General features: G+C 40.4%; 1 protein-coding gene across 3 annotated transcripts; it reads left to right on the top strand.

Annotated features, from left to right (window-relative positions):
- Positions 1-1,459: 1,459 nt before the first annotated feature.
- Positions 1,460-25,911, top strand: TRMT11 (tRNA methyltransferase 11). 3 transcript variants are annotated; one of them, XM_020790703.3, is made up of 13 exons: positions 1,460-1,608; positions 5,939-6,004; positions 6,579-6,652; positions 7,306-7,387; positions 7,498-7,590; positions 8,834-8,968; positions 9,709-9,865; positions 12,325-12,405; positions 14,274-14,438; positions 16,471-16,543; positions 17,461-17,592; positions 18,704-18,824; positions 24,518-25,911. In XM_020790703.3, exons 1-13 carry the CDS (start codon positions 1,534-1,536, stop codon positions 24,647-24,649), a joined length of 1,386 nt encoding a protein of 461 aa, XP_020646362.3. In that variant the 5' UTR covers positions 1,460-1,533; the 3' UTR covers positions 24,650-25,911. The 3 variants fall into 3 exon arrangements, with proteins under 3 accessions (XP_020646362.3, XP_020646365.3, XP_020646363.3); XM_020790706.3 differs by lacking the exon at positions 8,834-8,968 and having other exon boundaries at positions 1,471-1,608; XM_020790704.3 differs by lacking the exon at positions 17,461-17,592 and having other exon boundaries at positions 1,471-1,608.
- Positions 25,912-26,963: the final 1,052 nt, after the last annotated feature.

The following is a 26,963-nucleotide window of genomic DNA, read 5'->3' as shown; positions in this document are numbered from 1 at the left end:
ACTGGTTCTACGGCTTGGAAACAGGGATGAGTACCACCCCCTAGAGTCGACCACGACTAAAACGTCAAGGGGAACCTTTACCTTTAACTTTTTTACCTATGTAGTTACCCACCTCTCTTGCAATTGTATAGTCTCTGAAGGAGAAATGTTAGTCCCTGTTTACTGAAGCCAAGCATTAGCTTGATTGAAGGCATAATGAACCAATCAATATAAAATACTGAACAAATCTTTACAAAAGTGTGTCCATTTCTTTCCACTGCTGCACACTTTTTAAGTTGAGAAGAAACAAGGAGATTCTGCTTGGTATTTCTGACGATCACCTACATTAAAAATGTGAATATAAACCAGCAGGGGAAAAGCAATCTGCACAATGATTTGTGGATGCAGTGTAAAATATACTGCTTCCACATGAAGAAAACAGAAACAAGCAGTGCCAGCTTAACTAATAGTACCTTGATGGCAGATATTATGGTGCTCTGTAAAAAAAAACTGCAGCCTTCCTGTGGTTCAAATGCAGCATACATGAATCACACCCTGGCTATAGTTACTGCTTCTCTTGAAACTCCAAATGCTTTTTTGAAAAAGTGTCCTTTAAACAAGTTAACTAATTTGTACTAAGAAAGCTGTGTAACACAACAGGGGCTTATTTTGGGAGAAAGTCCATGAGTTTCAGTAAGGCAGTACAGTACTGCGTATCACTGCCATTCAAATACTTGTATAAAATATCAAACTATAATGTAACATTAAGGCATAATACTTATGAAGGTATGAAACATTAAATATTAATACTATAATTAGTGAAAAATAGCAGAACTATTCCACTTTCAAATTAGAACTTTAGGACTGCTTGTGAAACCCACAAGCAACTTGTGTTAAAAAAAAAGGCTTGAAGTTGCACGCCCAAAGGTCCGCAGCGCCCCGCAAACGACCCATGCTGCAGAAGGCGATGCTCGCTGCAAGTTTCATCTTAGCAAGGACCACCGAGTGCAGGGAGTCCTATAGGTGGTATATGTTTCCTAAAGACAGTTCCTTGGCACCATTCATTCATTTACTTAAAAAAAAAAAATTATATATATATATATCCGTATCCCGCCCATGTAGTGACTACTCTGGGCGACTAACAATAGAAAGCAACTACTCACCCACCACCCGCAATAACATATATATTAAGATCCAAACAGCAATAATAAAATAACTAAGCTAAAGTTGTGTTAAATTGTCGGAAGAACAGGCTGCGCTACCAGCTCCCCCCCCCAATACCCACATCTAAACTATTCATTGCAGGGACCCTCACCATAAGCTTCGACACCCCCAGCCCCCCTGCTTGCCTACAGCGGTGGCTGGGCTTTCCGGTTCCCACTTTGAGAGCCCCGCTCTCCCGGGCAGCGGCGGCGGAGTGCGGGGAGAGGAAGGGGGGCGACAACCTCCCTTTTCCTGTTTCCCCTGCTCATCATTTCCTCTTCTCCTTCCCGTAGCCCCGCCTTTCCTCCGCCGGGCGCATGCGGGCTTCAGAACACCGCGCGCTGGAAGGCGATGGCGTTTCGAAGTGCGGGGCTGACGCGGTACTTGCTGGTCTTGGCGCAAGAGCACTTGGAATTCCGGCTGCCGGTGAGTTCTGGGCACGGGAGCCGCCGCTGCATCCTTTGGGGCGCGAGCGCGCGCGGTGCTGGTGGTGGAGCGCGCGCTCCGGCCCGCGCCATTGGTGTGAAGGGGCAGTTACTTAGTCGCGCAGCCCCCACCTCCAGTGAATTTTTTACCCCCTCCCGAGAAGCGTGGAAGTGTTTCTCTTCCCCCTCCCGCCCCCTTCGTTTCCCTGAATATGAATGAGGTTGGATGAGCGTAGAGACCGGGGCTCATATATCTTGTCTTGCCGGCTATAGTTTTGCTGCCTATATTGTTTATGGAGCAGGTGTGATCCTGGGGACTTCTCATGCAATATACGGGAGAGTGCACAGATCCGGTTCTATAGATTTTACTATAACAATGCAATATGTCACTATCTCCATGGCAATAATTCAACGTTTGCATGCTGCCCAGTGCGACTTATGGCAACCCACCTTCTTAGAGTGTCCTAGGCATGTGGTTTACCAGTCCCTCCATCAGGTGGCACGCTGGGATTGTGTTGCCCGAGGCTACATAGGTGGCAAGGCACATAACCGCCCTCAGCAACCCGTGTGCTGGATGGCCTCCGCTGGTCTATCTTCTGACAGGTGCAGTGCCCTGCTACTATGCTACATGATAACATAATTGTCATTGAACTTGTGACTACACGGTCAATTACCATGATGCAAAGGCCAAACCAAACTGGTTTGACCCTTTTTGGTTCCTGGCATGTTTTTCTTCCCCTGTCAATATAGGATTCTACCTTTTTAAGGGTGGAACATTCAAACAGACTTTTCCCCCTGTGATCAATTGATTTGTTCTTGTAAAGACAGGGTGTGTCTATGGGTGGTGTCTTGTTAACATATGTAGCTGAAGCGTGATGTTCAGGACCGTGGAAATACCTGCCCCCATGTTCTTTCCCTCCAAATTGCCCTTTGAACTTTTTTTATTTTTTACATATATGAGATTAGCACTAGATGACCATATCACTAGGGTTGCTATACTACAGTGGACCCTTGACTTACAGACTTTTTGAGTTACAGACTTCTCTGGCCGCAAAATTTAGGTTTGACTTGCAGCCTGAGAATTGACTTACAGACTAGAAAAAAACCAAAGTGGAACAAAAACGGCCTGTTACGGGATTAATCGGTTTTCAATGCACTGTAGGTCAATGGAGATTGACTTGCAGACTTTTTGACTTGAGAACCGCCTTCCAATACGGATTAAGTTCTCAAGTCAAGACCCCACTGTAGTTTAGTGCTAAGTCGGTTCTGGACAATAAATTTTTTTTAAAAAAATGTGAACAAAACAAAAATAAATGAAAGACATTTCTGATGTATGTGGTATTTCTGTACATGTTAAGAACAACAGAACTTTGGAATTCTGCCATCTTTTATGTAATGCTTCCAGAACATCCGTTTACGCTTCCAAGACAAGTGAGGCCCAAACCCACCAAACAAAGTTACTCCGTATTGTACGCAACTTATCTGGAGCTGCTCAGGGCGACAGGCCTCCTAATAGCATCTCGTGCAACCTGTTTGTAGTGTTTTTTGAAAAACAAAATAGAGCCCATCTACTGGGACCTTGACTGTCAGAATTCTGCAGTAGATCGAGCTGAGACGCCCACTGCACTGGCTTGTTCTAAATCAATTTCAGCCTGTATCTTCATCTGAGCTTCACAGGGTGCTTGGCCGCTGTAAGGGCGACCACAACCTCCCTGGATCCTTGCCTGGCCTGGCTTTTAAAAGCTGCCAGGGTGGTAACAATGGAATGGGCTACTTCAGTCATCGATGTGCTCCTTTCAGGAGGGTCAGGTCCCGTGAACGCTTAAGGAAACTTTTATTAGGCCTATTGGGAAGAAACTGAATGTGGCAGTGGATGATTGCAACAACTACTGTATAGGCCTGTTGCCAGTCTCCCTTTCCTGAGCAAGCTACTGGAGAGGGATGACTGATCAGCTTCAGGCACTCTTGGATGAAACCAGTGCCTTTGACCCATTCCAGTCTGTGTTTCTTGGGTGGAAATAGATCCTTGTTTTGTCCAAGAATTCAGCACTTCATTTGTTTTCTGGAAAACTGTCTACCCCCACATTGCTGTCTAATACAAATAGGACATTTTCTATTTGGATTCTGTGGTCTGTATTTGAAGCAAGTGTTTAAAACTGCCGTGGGCTGATTGCGGTTCTCTATGAATGTCCAAGTCATGTCCTACTTTCAGTGTCATACTACCATGTTTCCCCGAAAATAAGACAGGGTCTTATATTAATTTTTGCTCCAAAAACACATTAGGGCTTATTTTCAGGGGATATTTTTTCATGTACAATAATCTACATTTATTCAAATACAGTCATGCCATCCTCTTCTGGTTGCTGCACAATCGTGGAGGCCGGGGCTTCACTTAACTGGGGCTTATTTTTGGGAAAGGGCTTATTTTATGAGCATCCTGAAAAATCATACTAGTGCTTATTTTCAGGTTAGGCCTTATTTTTGGGGAAACAGGGTAACAGCTGATGACTAGCTGAACAAAACCTAATCTGTCCTGCAGCTGTCCATACCATATGAAAACCAGCACAAGGGGTGAGGTAGATATTAAGCATATGGGGTGGGGAGTTTCAGTGAAGAGACATTGCCTTTTCCTGGTTCCACTGACAAAAGCTCTTCCCTTACCAGAAAAACCCTATGGGATATGGGCCCAAGGTTGCAGTGCTATTGATATTCATTCAACATGTATTCTTGGGACTTACTTTTGGGCAGACATACATACATTGCACTGAAAAAGACTTACAGAGAGACTTACAGGTTCTCAGAATTTGACAGAGGGGCCTCAAATGTGACTTCTATTATTTATTTATTTATTTATTTATTTATTTATTTATTTATTTATTTTATTTCTATCCCGCCTATCTGGTCGTACTAGACCACTCTAGGCGGCTTACAACAAACAACAACAACATAATTTTAAAACATTACAATTTAAGAAAGATAGAAATTAAAAAGATATAGAGAGAAAATCATCAGGAGTTTTCTGTTGGAAAGGCCCGCTTATACAACAGCGTTTTTAGTTGTTTCTTGAACATGCCCAGCGAGGGAGCCGCGCGAATCTCAGGAGGTAAGCTGTTCCAGAGGCGAGGAGCCACCGCTGAGAAGGCCCTATTTCTGGTCTTTTCCTTCCGGGCCTCTCTCGGCGTTAGGCTCCTCAGCCTCACCTCCTGGCTTGCACGAGTGACACGGGTAGATCTTGGTGGGAGAAGGCGTTCCATCAAGTATCGAGGTCCTAAACCGTTTAGGGCTTTGTAAGTAAGCATCAAGACTTTGAAGTCGATGCGGAATCGGATGGGCAGCCAATGCAATGCGGCCAGAGTGGGGGAGATATGTTGGTATCTTCTCACTCCACTGAGTAATCTGGCCGCAGCATTCTGCACCACCTGTAGTTTCCGCAGCAGCCTCAAAGGTAGCCCCACGTAGAGCGCATTACAGTGGTCTAATCTTGAGATTACAAGCGCATGCACCAAAGTGGTGAGAGCCCCAACATCAAGGTAGGGTCGCAGCTGGGCTATCCGCCTAAGATGAAAGAAAGCGGTGCGGACCACGGACGCCACCTGGGATTCCATGGTGAGCGCCGGGTCCAGATGGATCCCCAAGCTGCGGATCCCATCCCTGGCGGGCAGAGTCACCCCCCCAAAAGTGAGGGAGTTTCCCATATCCCCAAGTGTGGGGGCGCCCACCCTCAGTACCTCCGTCTTGTCCGGGTTCAGCCTCAGCCCGTTCTCCTGCATCCATTCCAGTACGGACTCGAGGCAACGCTGAAGGGACAGAACGGCATCCCCTGCAGTTGGAAAAAAGGAGATGTAGAGCTGTGTGTCATCCGCATATTGGTGGCACAGTGCCCCACACCTCCTGATGACCCCACCCAGCGGCCTCATATAGATGTTGAACAGCATTGGGGAGATGATCGACCCCTGTGGGACCCCACAATTGAGGCTCCACGGGGCCGAGACTCTCTCCCCAAGCTGGACTCTCTGGGGGCGGTCCTCCAAGAAGGAACGGAGCCAGGCCAATGCGAGGCCACCAATTCCCAACTCAGAGAGCCTCCCCAGGAGGATACCGTGGTCAATGGTATCAAAGGCCGCTGAGATATCGAGGAGGACCAGCAGAGACACTTTGCCCCTGTCGGTCTCCCTCAATAGGTCATTCTCTGAGCAAATTGATCTCTGAAAGCAACAGACAGCAGCATGTGTTTTAGAGTAAAAGACTGCAGTAGTCTGGGGTGTTGGCTAAAAATTGTTCTTTCTCCAAAAATGTTTGAATATATATTTTTCTGTAATCTTTTCTCTTAGGAAATCCAATCTTTGATTTCCCTCTGTGGTGGACGATTCAGCAGTGAAGAGGAACTGAGATTAAAGGTCAGTATGGCAGTATTTGCAGACCAGGGGACTCTTGAGAGTCCCCTGGACTGCAAAGAGAACAAACCTGTCCATTTTGAAGGAAACCAACCCTGAGTGCTCACTGGGAGGACAGATCCTGAAGCTGAGGCTCCAGTACTTTGTCCATCTCATGAGAAAAGAAGACTCCCTGGAAAAGACCCTGATGTTGGGAAAGAGTGAAGGCAAGAGGAGAAGGGGATGACAGGATGAGATGGATGGACAGTGTCTTCGAAGCTACCAACATGAATATGACCAAACTCAGGGAGGCAGTGGAAGACAGGAAGGCCTGGCGTGCTCTGGTCCATGGGGTCATGAAGAGTTGGACACAACGACTAAAGAACAACAACAGTGGCACTCAGGATTTAGCATTTGTAACCTGTAAATTATTTACCCAATTATTTAGTGAAATGTATATTTTCAAGCTAAGCTAGAATCTTCCTTAATTCAGTAGTGAACTGTGAAGAACTGTATTCTTCGTCTGTAAGTGGTAAAAGCAGAGATTTCATTCAGCAGAATGCATTTTCTTTAGAATTATTGCTCTTTTTCGTTTCAGTCTCCATTTTGGGTTATTAGCCTGCCTTCAGAAGAGATGGCTAGAGGAATAATGAAGCGAACAGTATGTGCAAAGTAAGGATTTATGTTTGTGAAATTCATCTGCAGATGTATGTGGTATGTGTGTGCATAGTGGGGATGGGAGGGAAAAACACTGTCCTTGATGTCACTATATCAATCTTCCATCTTAGTTTTCTGATTCCCTCCCTTCCATACTGTTAAGGCTTTGCACTTGTGTACCGAAACAGTGGTTACTGTTCGCATCAGTGTCCAGGTTAGGTCAGGGGCAAGGAAGAGTGCTTGCCCCCTCCCAAATCCCAAACTTGGTATTTCTTTAAATTTACATGGGTAAAAACTACAGTCAGGTCAACAATCCATTGGTACCATTCATAGACTTACCCTTCCCACACTCCTGGATTGTTTCTGCAGATGCCCTTCTCTGTTAGTGTTGAAAAGGTTCTTTTCTGAACAAGGTATTGTGGAAAGAGGATTTGTGAGACAGCTGTGCTAGAGGGTTTTCACTCTGCACATGTGCCATTAAAATAGATAAAGCTGACACAGTTGCAGTGGTTGGCGGAATAATCTATTGTGTAGCTATTTGTAGTAATCTTTGTGACAGTTTTTTCAGTGGGAAAATAATGTGTTGCATTTGTAAGGCAACAAGGAAGGACATCTAGGAACAGTTTCTCCTCTTACTGAATGTAACTTAAATATTATGACACTTCCAGATCTATATTCGAACTGTGGGGCCTTGGGAAATCTGTAGAAGAATTGTACTCATCCTTGAAGAATTATCCAGTAGAGAAAATGGTTTGTATAGAAGTTGTTTGTTTTTGTTAAGCCGTTTTGGAACTTTTTATACAGTTGTACCTGGTAGCACATTGTGCCATGCGCTAACCCAAACTTTTGTATTGTTTTAGGCGCCATATTTGCAGTCCAACATTACATACAAAATAAAAGTTCAGGCTTTTAACAAAACGCTAACACAAATAGAGAAGATTCAAAGGATAGATGTAAGTAAACAATGACCTCTGGAAATAATTGCTGCTGTTTGTATTCTTTCATGATGGTACAGAGTAAATATAGTCATATAAGGTTGTGCATACATCCTGTCGCTGCAGCATTTACTCTGCACCATCTGAAGTTGGTAACTTCATGCCTATAGAGTAGCATCTCAGTGAAATGTATCAATGTTTTTCATTTTTCATACTTACTTAGGAATGTAAACAACAAAATACTTAATTAAAAACTTGGTTTAGATATGTATGTAGTTTATGTTAATTATTATATATATAATTGATGATTATGTGTCATCAAGTCAATAATCAGGGTTTTCTAGGTAGAGAATACTGAGAAGTGATTCACCATTCCCTTCTTTTGGGGGCACCCTGGGACTGTGCAGCTTATCCAAGGCTACACAATTTGACTTTTCTTTTGAGAGGAACAGTGGGAAATTAAACTCACTAGCCCAAGGCCCAATTCGCTGAGCTGTGGTGTTTTGCCATGAGATTTTTTTTCTCCTACTACAACTTCACAATTCATTTACAAATTCCCCTGGTCAAAATTTTCACAGCTGTAGTACAAAATCCAGTCCTTAGAAGTGGTTCATCACACATATCGGAGGCCCAGTGTGTTCCTCTCTGCAGCCATTGCAAAGTGAGAGAACCAAGCTCCATGAGAACTACAGGGGGTTGTGGGACTGGTAGTCTCTCTGCTCATTCCACTCTCTACAGAGTAGCTCTCAAAAAAAGCTACCAATCCCACAACCCCTTCTAGTTCCCACTGAGCCTAGCAAGTCCAACCCATTCTCTCCCTTTGCAGCAGCTATAGAGAAGAAGATGCTGAGCCTCAATCGTCCTCTGAGGACTTGGTTGGTTTTTCTGTTTTGTTTTGCCTATAGCTGCCAGAATTCTGAACAGAGGAATTTGTGATGATATGTAGTAGCTGTAGTGAAAAAATCTGAAAACCCTGTGCCTAATGGCTTTGCTCAAATATTATAAATACTGTATCTTTTAATTTATATAGCTTCAGTTACTCTGGTGCTGACATCTTTCTCCCTTGGCCCTCTTGGCGAGTTAGGATTTTGCTCTGAGTCACCTGTACACATTTTCTGTTTCAACAATTGTTATTATTCTTGATTGCGGTGTTTCCAAAATTATAACGAAAAAGGGATTAAAAAACTCATATACGTTAACAATAACTTACATAAAATAATTTTTTTTGTTCTGGCTTGTTTCCATTACCACCATAATACAGTCACTAGACTTTTTACCATTTGAAGGAAAAGTGAATTTAGAGAAACCAGATCATATATTTGGGTTTCTAGAAGATTATGGAACGGATCCAAACAATATCCCAGAAAAGCCAGTTGTCTTGTATTTTGGGAGATGGGTGAGTAGTTTGTTGAATTTATAATGAAACAACCAAATGATCTTTTTTAATGTTAGCATGAGGGAGGGAGTTGATAGTGGGAATAAAATTTCAGGGCCACATATTTTTGTATTTTACCTAATATCTTTTTAATAATTTAAGGAACTTTGAACATGTAGGTTAAGATAAGGAAGAAATACTGTGGTATGCTGTGCTACTTTCATCTTTCTAATATGAAGTAGAAAGTACAGTGGTGCCTCGCATGACAGGCACCCCGTTTAATGACAAATCTGCACAGCGACAATGTTTTTGCGATCGCTTTTCCTATGGGGAAAAATCGCTTTGCGATGATCGGTAAGCTGTTTCGCTTAACGATTTTCGCATAGCGATGTTTTTTCCCCAGCTGATTGGCAGTTCCAAAATGGCCGCTGAGTAAAACAGGGATGGATTCCTCGCTTACTTGGCAGCCAAAATGGCTGCCGTATGGAGGATTTTCGCTTAAAAGGTAAGTTTTAAGCCCATAGGAACGCATTGAAGGGGTTTCAATGCATTCCTTTGGGCTTTTTAATTTCGCATAGCGACGAATCCGTATAGCGACAATTTTTGCTGCATGGATTATCGTCGCTATGTGGGGCACCACTGTATATCTGTGTGCTGTTCATTTAAGAGTACATGTTTTGGGAAGAAAAAAAATCTGATATCCTGGGTATTTTTCAGCAACTAAAGTACATTTTTTCCCTTGTTCTTCCCCTATTTCACAGATTGCAAATGGCCAAAGGGACCTCATTGAGTCATACAGCGTAAAAAAGAGGCATTTTATTGGGAACACAAGTATGGATGCCTGCTTGGCATTTATCATGGCAAACCATGGGAGAGTAAAAGCAAATGATGTTGTATTTGATCCGTTTGTGGGAACAGGTATCACTTCCCATTTTCTTCTTCCTGGAAAAGTGAACAAATTATTTGTAAGCAGTCTTTGCATGTTTCAAACTTGTATTTTTGTTCAGTGACCTCCTAGCATTCTTTCGTAGCTGCTAATGTGTACAAAACATTTTTTTAAGTTTGAAGAAGTTATTTTTGTTAAGTTGTATACCAACAATATCACAATTGCTTGCTGTGTTCGATAGGATGATTTTAAAAAATCCTTCCAATTAGCTTTTTTTCTGATATAGCATTAGAGGGCATTTTTATCACATCTATGTGGTCATTGTGACATAAGCTCCTTGTGGAAAAAAAAATTAAAAATTAGTATAAACTATACTTAAATGGCAGAATACATCATGCGGAAGGCTGGACTGGAAGAAACCCAAGCCGGAATTAAGATTGCCGGAAGAAATATCAACAACCTCCGATATGCAGATGATACCACTCTGATGGCAGAAAGTGAGGAGGAATTAAAGAACCTTGTAATGAGAGTGAAAGAGGAGAGTGCAAAAAACGGTCTGAAACTCAACATCAAAAAAACTAAGATCATGGCCACTGGTCCCATCACCTCCTGGGAAATAGAAGGGGAAGATATGGAGGCAGTGTCAAATTTTATCTTCCTGGGCTCCATGATCACTGCAGATGGAGACAGCAGCCCTGAAATTAAAAGGCGCCTTCTTCTTGGGAGGAAAGCGATGACAAATCTGGACAGCATCTTGAAAAGCAGAGACATCACCTTGCCAACAAAAGTCCGAATAGTCAAAGCTATGGTTTTTCCTGTCGTGATGTATGGAAGTGAGAGCTGGACCATAAAGAAAGCAGACCGCCGAAGAATTGATGCCTTTGAATTGTGGTGCTGGAGGAGGCTCTTGAGAATCCCCTGGACTGCAAGGAGAACAAACCTATCAGTTCTAAAGGAAATCAACCCTGAGTGCTCACTGGAAGGACAGATCCTGAAGCTGAGGCTCCAGTACTTTGGCCATCTAATGAGAAGAAAAGACTCCCTGGAAAAGACCCTGATGTTGGGAAAGTGTGATGGCAAGAGGAGAAGGGGACGACCGAGGATGGGCAGTGTCTGCGAAGCAACCAACATGAACCTGACACAACTCCGGGAGGCAGTAGAAGACAGGAGGGCCTGGCGTGCTCTGGTCCATGGGGTCACGAAGAGTCGGACACGACTAAACGACTAAACACACATACTTAAATTGTAGTGGACTGAGTTTGGAATGAAGAATTTTTGAAATAATTTAATATGGGAAAGAAAGACTTTTTTGACAGAAAAGGTGAAAATCTGAAGGAAAATTTCAAGGACCTGTATTTTTCTAGGTTCCCTACAGTTCCATGTATGGGTACCCAGTGTGGATACAGTGGCAGACTAGGACTCTCGGGCTTGGATCCCCACTGAGCCATGGAAACTCACTGGTGGGGGGGGGGGGGCGGGAATGGAACTGCTAAAGCCACTCCTTAAATATCCCACTTACCTTGAAAGCTCTCTTCAGGTTGCTATAAGTCAATTCCGACCTGACGACACATAACAACAACAAAGTTTCACATTGAGCTGATGACAAGACTTGTATTATTGAATAACGTACAGATTCTTGCTTTCATCCTAATTGGCAGCAATGGGGTACACCCTTGGCTTAAAACAGTTGTTCAGGTTAGACAGTCATGTGAACTCTCTGATTGCACCTATTACCTTGTATCTGCTAAACATCTAAATATAACAGTAACAAAAATGAAAGAGTTGTGGTGCCTTAAAGATTATCAGGTGTATTTCAGTATGTATTTTCATGCATTACAATCCACTTCCTTTGGCACAAGCTCCATTTTTTTGTTTTTATTTTTGTGAGACATAATGAAACAGACTAAACATGGCTACCTCTTTGAAAACATCTAAGCATGCAGAATATTCAGCTATTATACTTTCCTGAAGGCGCTGTGGGAATTCTGTTTCTTTAAAGTCCTGATAATTCTTTTTTTGCCTCTTTCAGCAAAACTTACTGTGTGCATTCCACATACAGAGCTTGCAGTACTCAACTCTTCATACCAGGGAAAACAATGAGCCAGATGTTAGCAGTTATATTTTACCAAGTGAATATTCAAGTTGCATATACTTCTGCTTCTAATGACCTTTCTACTTAGTCATTTCAAATCTCAGCCAGGATACAATAGAATTGTTTTGCTCAGTGAAACTGGGGGCACATGATCCTCCCCCACCCCTACAGTCCCACATTCACCCTTGGAGCCTGCTCCAGCAGGCTAAGAAACAAAAATGAAACAGAAATGAAGAAAAAAAGTCTTAATATATTGTCAATTAATAACTGGTGGAACATGTAAGCCTTGTTCTGGTTGTCTCTCAGAGAATATTGAATTTAGCGTTACCTTTTTGAAGAAATTACCTTTAAATATGAAGACTAACATCCTGTGCAATGGTCTTTTTTCTTATCTTACAGGTGGACTTCTTATAGCTTCAGCACACTTTGGAGCATATGTATGTGGAACAGATATAGATTATAACACAGTACATGGACTAGGTATGTTCTTTCACTACATATCAGTGCAAATGTGTACAACAAAGTAGCAGCTTTGTATGTCCCAAAACAACTTCAAGATCTTGAAGAGGAATCAAAGTCATCTTGAAGGAATCATGATGCAGGTGAAACCACTTCATGTAATTCACCTGAGAGATCTACTCTTGGGATTTACTTTTAATTCATATTGAAATATAGATGGTCAGTTACACAGGACTTACAGTGAAGTTATGGGTAACTTAGAAATCCTACTAGACATATCCAGCATCTTGAGTCCATCAAAACACCCAGCTGCAATCTTAGAAGTGTTCCATTTGTTCCTAACAGGCTGTGATTGGGCTGGTTTGTTTAGTTATTTTAAATCAGGAGTCTCCAAACTTTTCAGTATGAGGGCCACATCATCTATTTTACACATTTTCGAGGGAAGGGGGAGTGGGGGATCACTTGGGTCCTCCTTCCCTCCACTTCTTATGCCTGGCCTGGATAAAAAGGCAAGGCGGACCAGATGTGGCCTGCAGACCATAGTTTGGAGAACCCTGTTTTAAAAGAACGTACTCTTAAACATGATGGGATTTTAGCATTCATAATACAAAGCTTTGTTTATGACACACTATGCTGAGAAAATTAGATATGTCTAATTGAGATTCATATTGCAATCAGGCAGTATGAAGCCCTAAAAAATGCCTGCAGTGACCCAATCTTCTTTTTACATGTAGTCTATGCCTTGTATTAAGAGGGGCTTTTACATCTCATCTATGGTAAGGTCTGTGACCTATTTACAATTCCATGTGAGGATGTACAATGAGAGACACAGGCCAAAATCCAATACAGTGGTGCCTCGCTAGACAGTTACCCCGCATGACAGTTTTTTTGCTAGACATTGACTTTTTGCAATCGCTATGGGGGAATTTCACTGGACAATGTTTGGTCCCTGCTTCGCAAACCAATTTTCGCTAGACGACTATTTTGACAGCTCCCTCCGCGCTTGCAAAACAGGTGTTTTCGGGACCTAAGCTTCGCAAGACAGCAATTTAAACAGCTGATCGGCAGTTTGCAAAGCGGCTTTCCTATGGCTGATCTTCACTAGACAGCGACGATTCTTCCCCATTGGAACGCATTAAACAGATTTCAATGCATTCCAACGGGGAAATGCTTTTTGCTAGACAATGATTTTGCTAAACAGCGATTTCAGTGGAACGGATTATCATCGTCTAACAAGGCACCACTGTATTATATTTCAGTATTGAATTCCATTGGAGTTGGTATTTTTGACTTCCTATTCATTTGGAGTTGGGACTTTCTTCATTTCCTATTGCAACTTTCTGTGATGCCAAAAAATCTATTCTGTATGATTTGACATCCCATTAGGTCAGTATTTTAGGGTGCATGGAAGATTACACTGGAAACAAGGTCAGTGATTCCAGAAGAAGGAATGGACAGCAAAAGTACCTGATTGGATTCCAGATGTTCATTGAGATTGTAAATTTAATGGATGAGTTCAATTTTTATATGTTACCCAGGGAGCGTGTTGAGAATAAAGGTGCATTGCAGATATCTCAGACTACTTTACACACAACTGTACCTGTGTGGGTTTGATTGAATCCAAGAGAAATAGAAAGTACTGCCATGAAGGTTGTTTTATTGTGCTAATTACAAAAAGAGATTAAATTTCTTGTATTTATTAGATTGTGCAGCTTTGCAAATATGCTTGTGATAGATTTAATGAAGTGTATTTGTCAGATTTTATTTATGCAACAAAAATATTATAGTTCTAAATGAATTATAGTATGGAACAGAGGAACACTGCTGATTATTTTCTTCCAATCTCATATGACATTAACTTGGTTTTCTTCACTCTCTATTACTCCAAGGCAAAGCTAGCAGAAGGAGCCAAAAGTGGAGAGGGCCTGATGAAAATATTAGAGCCAACCTTCGGCAGTATGGTTTGGAAAACCACTATCTTGATGTATTACTTTCTGATGCATCAAAGCCTATATGGAGGAAGCAAGTACAGTTTGATGTAATAATCACAGATCGTAAGTTGATTCATAGTCTAAAATATGTGTGATTGATAAATGTAGTATATAGTAATGACAGTAATGGCGATGGTGAAAACTTATGAACTTCTTTATTTGTTCCCAGTGCTTTAAATTGAACTTTAGAACAGAGATATCCAAGCTAGAAACAAGTGCATTAGCTATTTACAGGAAATAAGAAGGCCAATATCGGCTGAAATCCTGTTGCTTAGCATAGTAAATTACAGTAGAGTAGGCCCAGTGATTCAGTAAAGGTTTTGTGAGTCAATTCCTCTGTATGTTCCATTGATTCAAAATGTGCCTGCTCTAGTTGCAACATGCTAAACTAAGCAACAGGATTTCAGCCAATATTTGGCCCACTTACTTCCTGTAAATAACTAGCTTTTAGTGTAGTACACAAAGCAACAATATTTCAACCTTAGAGTCTCAGCTGAAGTTTTCAATACATTTTATGTTGCATAAAATAATGTCTAATGGGGCAGATCTCAGTAATTTGCAACTGTTTAGTGGTATAAGAACTTGCTTCCTGTGAATGACCATACTGCAGATTTTCATAATTATACCACCTTCCCCCTGACAGAAAGGTGTTCCTGTCTCAGATACTTTGCCTCTCAACAGATGTCAACATAACTGAAATCTCCCATCATTACTACATCACACCTTTTTGAAATTCTCTTTGAAATTCTTGCAGTTTGTTTTTCAAAGGTTCCATCCGCATCTTCTCCTTGATTAGGCGGTTGATAGTAGACTAACTATATTCCTTTTTTTTTCTTGTTCCAGTTATATTAATCTAGATGCTGTTGATAGGGCAATCAAGTTCATCCTACTGTAGTTCTGTGCAGGAATATGTATTTTTGACATATACTATGACTTCAGGTCCCTTTCTATTCTTTCTGCGCTTTTTGAACAATTTGTGTCCTTCATTTGCGGTATTCCAGTCATGGGAGTCATTCCGCCAACTTTCAATTATTCCTATAAAGTCATAGTTACACTCCTGAACTAACATTTCCAGTTCTTGTTTGTTTCCCATACTCCTGGCATTTGTATATCAATACCGGCAATTGTATTATTTGTATTAATTCTGCTATATGTTTAAAAAGATGATAGGCTTGAATAGGAAATAAGAGAGCTTTCCAGACTTCCAGGAAGGAAGACTAATGTGATATATTACTTGCCACTTCCAAAGTCTGGCTGCTTATGACAACTGTGACAAAAACTGCAGGACGGTGGGTTTTGGATGTTTTTGGAATCCCCCTAAATTGAAATTGCTATAAAATGGAAGCGATTTGAATAGCCCATCTTTGATTAACTGCACTGTAAATTCCTTAGACAGCTCTCTAAAGATTGTGATTTTATTAAATATATCTTATGGTTCTAGTTCATTTGAGTTGCCCAAATTTGCTTACAAGTGAAATAAAATCAAACACAGTAAACAAATTTGAGGTAACAAAAGGCATGAAATAAAAGAGAAACCAAGTGACAAAAGTGGACTGGGGGAAAAAGTAGTCTGATCACAGTCTACTGAAATACCATTTTCAAAATAGCCTTGGGCATTGATAGTGGTGTAGAAGCTAGACAATACCCCCTGAGGCAACACTCTGTTAGCTGGCTGGTACTTTGTGCAAGACGCATTCTTATGTCATTATTAGTGGCAATAACAAGAGTTTAAAGCTTAACAAATTTGCCATACCATAATCATTTGTGAAGTAGAATCCATTTCATCAGCCTGGGCATTGTATGGTGGTAGAAGGAGGCGGCTTCCAGTGATGGGGTTGAGTAGGCAGCTTCACATGAAAGGAGATTTGCCCCTTAAATGTCTAAGAACTTGACATGTAGGCCTTTAAAAGTGACAACTAACCCCTTGAGTTGGATTGGAATGGTCTTCAGGCAGTGTAATCAATATAACAACAGAACGATACACTCTGTGTAACTGGGAGCTTCTATGAGAAATCTGGCTCTTATGTTCTGTACCAGCAGTTTTCTACATATGTTGTACAAATGGATGTATCTCCACATATCTTTCCCTGCATAGCTCCATATGGCATACGAGAAGCCACCAGAAGAACTGGTTCACAGAAGGAAATGGCTAAAATAGCAGAAAAGGGGTAGGTAAACCTTGGTGTTGAGAATTTAGGTATCTGAATAGAAAGCCAGCTATGGCTTTAGGAGCATTTGCCAAACATTGTAGCCTTCTGTTAAACCAGTGACAAATCTGACAGTGCTGTTTTTAATGGTTTACTTACATGGAAAGACCATTCTATCAGCATGTCTCGTATTTTTCCTGTGAAGTCTGGGAGTAAGAATTTGGCAACTATGTATGGAACTTATAAGGATTTGAGCATCACAGTCTGTCACTTGGTGTGCATGTTGAGATAATGACATAGTATGGAGTGGGAAACTATTGGAAAAGCCTGTTCAGTAATGTTTATGGGAGATTCTCTTTCGGATTCATTACATAGTTTGTATTTAATTGCTTAGGAGCTTCATGGTATAGTGGTTAAACAGCAGTACTGCAGTCAAAACTCTGCTCACAATGCATGTTCAGTCCCAGGTCGCTGGCTTGAGGTTGACTCAGCCTTCCATCCTTCCAAGGTTGGTAAACTGAGTACTCAGGTCATGAGGAAGGGTAATGTGTAGCCTGCATAATTAAATGGTAAACCGCCTAGAGAGTGCTTTAAGTGCTACAGGGTGGTGTATAAACAACACTTAATTTTTTTTCTGAGATCCATTTTCTATTTTTATTTACTGTTGTCCATCCATTTCACTTCTGGATCTCTGGCCCAGTTTGTATCCCTCTTATGTCCAGCATTAAACTTTGTGAAATTCAGATATCTCTGAAGTACCTTATGTATATATTTTCTCTCAGTTTTATGAGGTTGTACAAACTAGGCATTATTTCTGTATTTTTAATTTTAAGGGTAGGAGACTTGCAAGACTTGTGAGGATGACTGCATATTTGTTTTCTGTAAATGCAAATAATGTAGCTGCTATCAAATTAATTGTATTTTAAAATGCTATCTAGCACTGAAAATCATATCGCAGTTTCTTCAAAGTATCGTCTGTGTGACATCCTGTTCGATCTGTTAAAATTTGCGGCTGAATACCTGGTGACTGGAGGAAGACTGGTCTACTGGCTTCCTGTGTACAAACCTGAGTAGGTGTGCCTTCAAAACATGAATATTTTGCACCTGAAATTTTTTCTTGTGTGGCATCTACTGTAGCTCTGCTTTTAGAAATATGGAGTAGGAGTGCAGTGTGAAAGCCACTTGGAATGCCAAGGTCACAGGTTTCATTAGCTGTTAGTCTTATTAGTGTCTAGGATGCAAATATACTAGATGTTTGGGAAGCAATAGAAATTGAGTTGTTCTGAATGGATTCTGCTGATTCAGTCAACTGGCATCAGAATGACAGAAGGTGTCACTATGTATTGTACATTATGTGCTGGCTGGCTGGATACTTCAGTGGTTTAGGTATCTGGCTGTGGAGCCAGAGGTTGGGAGTTGAATTATCCACTATGCCTCTGAGTACAGCCAACCTGTATGGCCTTGGGCAAGCTGCACAGCCCCAAGGTAGCTCCAGAAGGAAAGAATGGTAAACCATTTCTGTGTATTCACTACCTGGAAAACCCTGAAAAGAGTTGCCATAAGTCAGAATTGACTCCATGACACACGGTTATTATTTATTATTACAATATGGCCAGGAAGGAGATCTTGGTGAGTGACTATTAGGAAACAGGATGCAGCAAATATTTATTTTAAATGGAATATTTCTGATTCAGTTTATCAGTAGAGAATGTAGAGACTGGGAAGTACATACATAAGGATGAGATCTGTATCCTGCTCTTCCATCGCTGAGCTCAGGATGGCAGTAGCATATTTGTTGGATGTAACACTGAAAAAGCAGCCAAGCTTTGTAGAAAGAACAGATCTTATTCGAATTCTTGTTGGCAGACAACTTTTCATAATCCTTTTAAATGACTTGGGTGCTGAAGTGTGAAGGAAATCCACATGAAACATTCTTTTCCAATGTAAAGCCAAACGTCCACCTGTGTTTTTTCTTTTGTTCTTTCTTTGTGCTATGCATACGGCTATGGATTCTGAAAGCAATTAGCACACATTGTTTATGGGAAATTTAATAAGGCTGTGAACCATGTGGAAGTGTATAGTCTAATTCAGTTTGAGTGAACCCCTCTAGCTGTTCTGTTTCAGATTCACATATTACAGTTTGTAAGCACTTGCAGCTCTTTGATTGTTTATTTCTTCCAGATACACAGAAGAGATTATACCCCAGCACCCATGTCTGAAACTTATTAGCAACTGTGAACAGACACTTTCCAGTCACATGTCAAGACGCCTGATAACCATGGAAAAGGTGAAAGAATTTGAGGTAATTGTTGCGATGAGCTAAAGTACAAAATAGGTGTCGTAAGATAACAGTTTTTTTCAGGTGTTCAGACTTAGGCAATTTACTATACCTGAGTGGATTCTGAAAAGTGTGTTTATGAGATGTGTTTTAGAAGGTTTATATAATGATCATAAATTTCAAAGCAAAAGCAAAAGCACTTGGGCTTATGGACCTGGGTAGCAGTGAATTAAGGGAACTTTCTAGTTTCATCTCCCTTTGATGTATGTGTTGTTGGTGTTACGTGGTTTTTTAAAAATTTATTTATTTAAATAAAGTTCTTCAAATGATTCCCAATGTAGTATAGTACAGCGGTCCTCAATCTTTTTCGGTCTGCAGACCAGCTGGGGAAGGCAGGGCACGCCCATGCACATGTGCAAACAAGCACGAGATCTCTCTCGCATGGGTGCATGAGTGCTTATGCGCAGATGGCGGCGTGGCACTCGCACGGGCATGCTGGAGCGTGTGTGCAGGTTTAAATGGTCTGTGCGGGGGTGAGTGCATGCAGGGGGTGGTGGGGTGGGAGGTCTGTCTCGGCAGCCTACTCTAGCTCAGGTCACGGACCAGCACTGGGCCGCGGACCGGGGGTTGGGGACCTCTGGTATTTTTATTTATTTATTTATTTATTTATTTATTTATTTATTTATTTATTTAATATTAGATTTTTATCCTGCCCTTCTAGACAGGAATCTGTATAGTAGATACAACAATGGACTAGGACTCTGGAGAACAGGGTTCAAATCCCCACTTGGCCATGAAAACTTACTGGGGGAAGAGAACTGGTCAAACCTTAAACATTTCACTTACCTTGAAAGCCCTGTTAGGGACACTATACTGTATTTTGGTTCTGACTTGATGGGGCAGAAGACACACACACATACACACAAAGTTCTTAATGGAGAGGATTCTTCTAGTTTCAGTGTTATTATTTTGATTTTGAGCTGCTGTTACCTGCAGCTGAAGTAATAATAATTGTTAATATCACTGTACTATCTGCTACAGGCAATTCAATAGCAAGGATGCATTTGAGATATATTGGACTACAAGTTCCATGATCTCCATATAGTCTGAGGTGATGGGTTTTGTCATTTGATACCTCTGGAGGAGCCTGATTGTGGAAGGCTGTTTTGCCACTTTAACATCTTTGCATTTATGAATGCTCATGTGCACTTGCCCAGGTTTATGTATGTTGTTGCCATCAGTATGTGATTTGATGATGATTTCTGTACCTAAACTTTCAAGGTTATTTCAGAAGCATATTACTTGAGATCACTCAGACATTTTGCTGTGATAAATACGAATGCTACTTAGTTGATATTAGAGATTTGGGCTTTGGGCTTCACAGGAAGAGCTGCTGCCCAGGTGTTCCTAATTCCTCTCTTCCCTTCCCCCAGTCCACTTACCAAGCTCCGCAAGCAGCCGGGGTCCTACTGCATTAGCGGCGCACCAATCAACTCTAGAGCCCAACTGGCCTGTCCCTGCCTCCCCAGACAACTGACCACTCCAGTGGGGAGCCAGGAGGGAGAGTTTCCCCACACAGCCAAGGAATGGTCAGCTTGTTGGGGAGGAGCACTTGGGCAGTGATGCTTTGTACGAAGCAAAAAAGCCCCTATCTCTAGTTGATATGAGAACAACCATAGTTTCTTTTGAATTCTTTTTTTTTAAAAAAATCTGTTAGTACTGCATCTTGAAAGTAGGATTTTTAAAAAATCTTTCTTACCATTTAGTGTCAAAGAATTTGTGGGGTTTTCTAAATTTAAGGAGACTGGGACAAAGCAACAACATACCGGTAATCTTATTTTTTTGCCATGAAAGCAGGAATATACTGAAGAGAGTTTGTGCTGCTAATACAGTTCTGGTTTTAAGATATTCTTGGGCTTTTACCTGTGCAACATTCACTTTTTCTTCCTATACCCTTAACAGATTTTTGTTCTCAGGACAATATAAACAGTGTACAGTAAATAAAAGATATAATAAAAAAGGCATAGTATATGAAAGTTAAAATAGCAACAGCCCCTTTGGATAACAAAAACATTCAACCTGTTTGAAGGTTTAACATTAGTACATGTTTCATCTGAGTCACCTGAGCTGCATGTGATATATGAGTCTGCCAGGGATCTGTGGCCCAGTTGCTACTATGCTAACATTTCACAATGTACTTTTGGGTACTCAGTGTTATGTAGGCAAGAGTGGCAATATCAGGAGAAGGACATGATCCACGTTACATTCCTTTACATGCTCAGAGAGGGTTCCTATGTAGCAGTAAAGATATGATTCATACAGTACAGTATATGAGAAAAGGAAGGATGCTAATATTTGTTTTAAACTGTTTGAAATTGAAAGAAATGATTAAGCGAGTTTGTTTGAAATTGACAAAAACTGTTTAAGATCTTTCCATGCCTTAAGCAATCAGCTTTGTACATGGACATGTACATGAAAGTGGTACAGCATGACATGAAACATATTTTCAAAGGCTTTCCGATCCCAAAGCTGTATTTTATAAAACAGTAGCTATAAAAAACAACCAGGGGTTCTTGGAGTTTATTCTGTTGACCTTTGAGATGCTATGGTTAGAAGGAAATTCTTCCAAAAAAATCTGGCCAAAATTTGGTGTTTATAGATTTAAAGCAAAGGCTTAATACAGTATTAGTCTTGCCTAGAGTAAATCCTTTGAAATGAACTGAGTTTGTTAGTAAGTTAAGTTCCACCAGTTTCAGTGCGTCTGCCGTACGTAGGGCTAACATTGCATTAACCCAAAGTACCTATATAGTTAGTAGAATAACGCCTGTTTTCAAGCATAATTCAAGAGTTGTTGATGTATCCAGGTCTAGTATTCCTTGCCCTTCCTGTGGCCGGAGATTAGACACAGTGAGCAGAAGGACTGATATTAGTAGCTTATAGTTTATATTATAACTCTTAACATCATGCATACTTTTTCTGTAGTTATGCATGCACACCCATCCTAGCTGTATCTTCTTATACTGGCATAAATACCTGTCACCTTGTGCTTACACAGTGTTCAATGAACACTCATTTTACAAATTCCTGACTATTGATTTTTTTGTGGGTAGCTGAATTTGTGTTGGATTGCAAATACAATTTTGCAAAAGCCCCTCCCTTTTTTCTTCCTCATTTAAACCACTCTGGCTCTGTATTTCCCTTCAGAATTGTATCAGTGTTAATCAATTAAATTTTGAGATCTCAGCACAACTCAGTTTATGAGAGCCTGTTATAAGAGCAGCAAATACCTAATAATCTTCTCTTGAGAATGTTTGATTGGCAGGTAGAATTTCCTTTATATCCTGCATTCTCTTAAGGATTTGCCAGCATAATCCTCCTTCTGCTGACTCCAACCTCTCAACATAGAAGTTATTTCAAAAGTCAGATTCATAAGCATGTGGGATATAATGCTGAAAGATATGTATGTGTTGGCATGCTTTGCTGCTTTGGCGAGCTTTGTGTGTAGTTTGAGTTCAGAAATATTTAAAGAAAGAGCTACTTAAAATTTCAAAGATTACTACTAATTTGTTACAAGCATCAGTCATACATGTGTGCGGGCAGGTGTGCATATTACTGTGTTATTGATTTTTAATTATTTCATTGAGAACTATTCTGGGTAGTCATGTATATATTCAGTAAGTGTGATAAAATGTGAAATGTAAAACTCCGTTTTATCAAATGTGTGCAGACATTTGGTGAAACACTGGCATTTGGGTACACTTGCCTTGTTTTTATTGGTTTATTTTTGGCTTAATAAATTTTCTCTTACCCTTCAGTTCTTTTGTAAAAATAATTTGCATGGATCAAAGGAGTAATTTTTTTGCAACCACAGTGTTGTACCTCCTTAATGGTATTGGTGTATGTCTCGCCTGGAGCCTAAGTAAATGCTGCTGACAGATAAATGGCACAATATTTATTTATTATTATTATTTATTTTTTAAAAAATATTTTGCCCCACATTTAAAAAAAAAAAAACGACCAAGGCAGTCTACGTCGTTTAAAAAGACAATATTGAAAGCTAAACTCAAACTGAATGAAGTCAGCTGAATGCTACAAATCCTCAAAATAGACAACTTTTACTAGTGCTAGTAAAACAAGTCATAACTCCCCATCTGAAAATGATCAGTGAGTGGGACAGTTATACCTTCCCCAGTTGAGAATGCTGTAGCTTAAATGTTCTTGTTCCACATTCTACCTAAGAATAGCTTAGAAGAGAGAGGGAGGGAGGTGCCTGTTTAATTGGCCGGCACGTTGATAACAGGATGTAAATGTCATTTAAATAACCTCATCCCAAACGATGTAGCACTTTTTAAACCAACCAGAATCCTCAGTTAGGCCGAGATAAAAACAGAAAGTCAGTGAAGATCAAGCAGAACTCTTGTGATGCAGTCCAAAAAGTAAAGACAGAAAATGAACCTGACTGCTTCATTTTGCATCAGCTGCAGGTGTCTGAGCAACTCATACTGTTGTTATCTACCTGTCTTGTCCGCCAATCCCCAGTAGGATCCACTTTATCAAATAAAAAGGCCTGAATTTTTTATTCTCATTTATGAAAATCAGATTTGGATAGAAGATCCAGTTCTATCCCACGTAGACAAGACATTCCAAAGCAACAAGGCGATGGAAGAAAGTTTGAATCCCAGACTATGGATGCTGTTTGTATATCTGTAGTAGCTGAAAGACTGAACTACAGATCGTGTGTAGTTATGCAGAGTTGTCATTGCTCACTCTTTTTTGGGTGAGGTACTATACATCCTATATCCTCTGAATTAGTTAGCTGTCACCCATATTGACTGGGGTTCCTGGAAGCTGTAGTCCAAAACCTGTAATTTTTGCAATTTATTTATTTTATTTATATCCTGCCTATCTGGTCGGATCAGGACCACTCTAGGCGGCTAAATTGAGTTAAAAGCTGAATTTTATCTCTGCCATGAACTCACTTGGTTGTTTCGAAGTAAGTACTCTTATCAGCCTCCATGATCAGGATATTGTAATACTAGCACATTGACTGAAATCTGTCAATAAACTGCAACTAGAACAGTCCCATTGAATCAGTGGAACTTACCGACGAGTTGACTCACCAAATGCACTCTGATTCAGCGGGACTATTCTAGTTGTGACTTCAGTCCGGGTTTCAGCCATGTACTGTAAATGCTTTTCCCTCAAGAGTTGAAATCAGTCCCCACTTTCCACTACTTTGAGCCTGTTCTTTTCTTCAGACTGTCCTTTTGACAATTTTCATGTTTATCACTTACTGATTTTTAATGGTTTTATTGCTCAGTTTGTTTTAAGTATTATTTTTTCCTTTATGTCTGAAAGCATAGATGCTCTTGAACTGAAACTTGCCTTAACCCTATCCAGCTTAGTCAGTCTTGAAAGGTGATGGAAATTGCTGCCCAGTAATGTTTGGAGGGCTGCATATTCCGCATCTTAGCCTTTGAACAAAAGATCTGGTTTCTGCTGCAGCAATATTATGACAGGAGACATGTAATGTTTCTTATAGTATTAATTATCACAGGATGATCCGTTCCATTCAACATGCTTGTTCACCAGTGTAGGTTTTTAGGAATAAGCAACAACTATGATTTGGATTTGAGATTATTTTTTAATTATTGTTTCAAGGCTATCTTATTTCATTGCTTTATGTGGTGTGTATGTCTTTTTTTAACATTATGTAGGATGAAGATCGTGACTCTTACATATTGGATAACCAGTGTCTGCTATACAAAAGTCATAATTCCTTTCGAGATAAATATTTCAGCGGAGTAACAAAGAGGATGGCCAAAGAAGAAAAAGACAGCCAGAAATAATTATTTTTAAGACTGGAAGCAAATAACTCGCAAGATTTGCATTTGGCTATTAAAACATCTGGACCTCAATATTATGTGGATGCTTGAGAGAACAACTACTGTTTTTAATTTTTTTAAATTCAAAGCAAAAGCCACAACAGAAGAACAGTTCCTTTTCATTAAATTTGTTTATACCAGATTATTGCACAACCTTTTAAAAAAATTCTTATTTAATTTATTTTTGTATTTCAAGTTCTAATAATGATTGACTACAGCCATTATTGCTATTATACTTCTAGGCCAGTATCTTTGCAAAACCTAGTAGTATTGTTTGGCTTCTTAAACTCTGAACATCTGGAAACCTGAAACAGACATAAAATAATGATTTTTTTTTTAAAAAATTGCAGATTTGATTTCATTTGGTTTCATCTTTTGTGAGTGATAGCTAATAAAGTCAGCAAAGGGTTGTTGCTAAGTTTTAAAACTGCAGAATGCTACAGTAGCTTCTTATTTCTTATTAACATCTATGAAGTGGGAGGGGGGGAAATCCCTGTTTTTTCCATCAAGGATGCAGAAGCTAATAAGACCCCCAAGTCCAGGATATGTTTAAAATTCACTTGTGTTTTGCGTCTTGTACTGCTTTTTTAAAAGATTAGACTGTTACCATTTCTCATATTTTTATTGGTATTTTTAGATTATTTAAAAAGCACTATTTCAAAATAAGTTTATTGTTTATCTGTTTTGCTAATGACCTTACATTATATTGCTATAGAAAAGCAGGGAGTAGAAGGAAAAAGTATCTCCCTTCAACTTCTTTGATTCTCCCATGCAAATCCCAATTGCTTCCATGTCTCCAAATTACTCTTTAGTGGCAAATGCCCTTCCTTTGAGACAGAATCCCCCCATTAATGGAAGTGGTTCTGATCTGGTAGATGTTGCTCTTAGGGAGGAAGAGGTTGTGATTTTTGCCAGTTTCGTTTTTCCTATATTAAACCCTCTATACCCAGTTTGGAGGATCCTTCAACCCCTCAACAGCAGGTTTCCATGGGCCTTGAGGGGTTATGGAGAAAAAGAAGCATTGGCAGAATCACTGCATAGCTTCCTATGAGTGTGGCTCATGAATGACTGTTCATGAATATTGGAATCTGAGCCAGACAACAGTGGAGGACAAGTGAACAAAAAAGATTCAACAGCAGTTCTGTGCCAGAGTAGCGCTTGCACTCATGGGGCGGAATATAAATCAAGTGAAATAAAATAAATAAAAGCAAGCCAAAAAAAAAAAAGATCTAAAAGGGATTTTTTTTAAAAAAAAACGTTTCTATATTTGAGAAAGAGTGAGATCAGTGTGAGGCTAATAAAAGTATTCCAAAGATAGAGAGTTGTAACAGAAAGGACTCTGTATCCAACCACCATGTTTCAGAGGAGCCTGAAGAAGGGCCACCAACATAGTCTGAAAATCTGTGAGGGTTTCATATGGTAAAGCAAAGTGCAGGCTTTGCAGGCTACACCCAAGTGCATTGGGTATACATTTTATCAACCTCAGAAGGATGGAAGGTTGAGTCAGCCCCCTTGAGTCCATAGGGATCAAACTCAGGCCATGAGCAGAGTCTTCACTGCAGTTTAACCACTGTGCTGTGAAGCTCCTTATAACCCACACTGCTGAGGCAGTTTATAAAATGTATTTTCCTTAAGGTGTCTAGTTGCTGTTTCTGGTTAGCAACTGCGGGTATGATGATCTGGCATACAACTAGAATTTTAGGTGCCATTTGGGTTAAAACACTTAACTGGTTGACATGAATTACAATGCAAACACATTTCACTCGGTGTGCAAAATAGAGATACTGTTTCTAGGTACTCTTGGGTAGGTTTTCAGACACTCAATAATCATGTTTTGGGAACCTAGCCATAATTTATAGTACCATATGGACAAGCTCTGTTTCTTATAGCAGTAAAATTCTTTTATCATTTTTTTTCTGGCCAGCGATGTTAAATGTAAAACATAATACAACTATCAGGCGTAATGAAGAGAAGAAACGGCAGCGTTACAACAGAAATAGACCTCACCTTGAAAACCTAACTGAATTAAAACATTTAATGACAGTCAGTAAACTTAAGCACTGAGTTTGGCCTCCCTTGGGAAGCTTTTTCCAGAGCAGCACCATTACAGACAGAGCTCTCCCTTGGGCATGACAAGTGTTTTCCACCTCTGAAGAGGAAGGAAGGTACCTGAAGCGGGGCCTCCCTCATTCAATCCCTGCAAGTTCTCTGTGACCTCTTCCCACCCTTAGAGAAGGATAGCTTCGTTTTCCTGCCAGAAACTGGTCATTTGCTGCAG

The sequence above is a fragment of the Pogona vitticeps genome, chromosome 1, assembly GCF_051106095.1.
Source record: "Pogona vitticeps strain Pit_001003342236 chromosome 1, PviZW2.1, whole genome shotgun sequence".
Classification (NCBI taxonomy): domain Eukaryota; kingdom Metazoa; phylum Chordata; class Lepidosauria; order Squamata; family Agamidae; genus Pogona; species Pogona vitticeps.
Note: the sequence above shows the minus strand (reverse complement) of the source record. Positions and strands in the feature narration are given on the sequence as shown.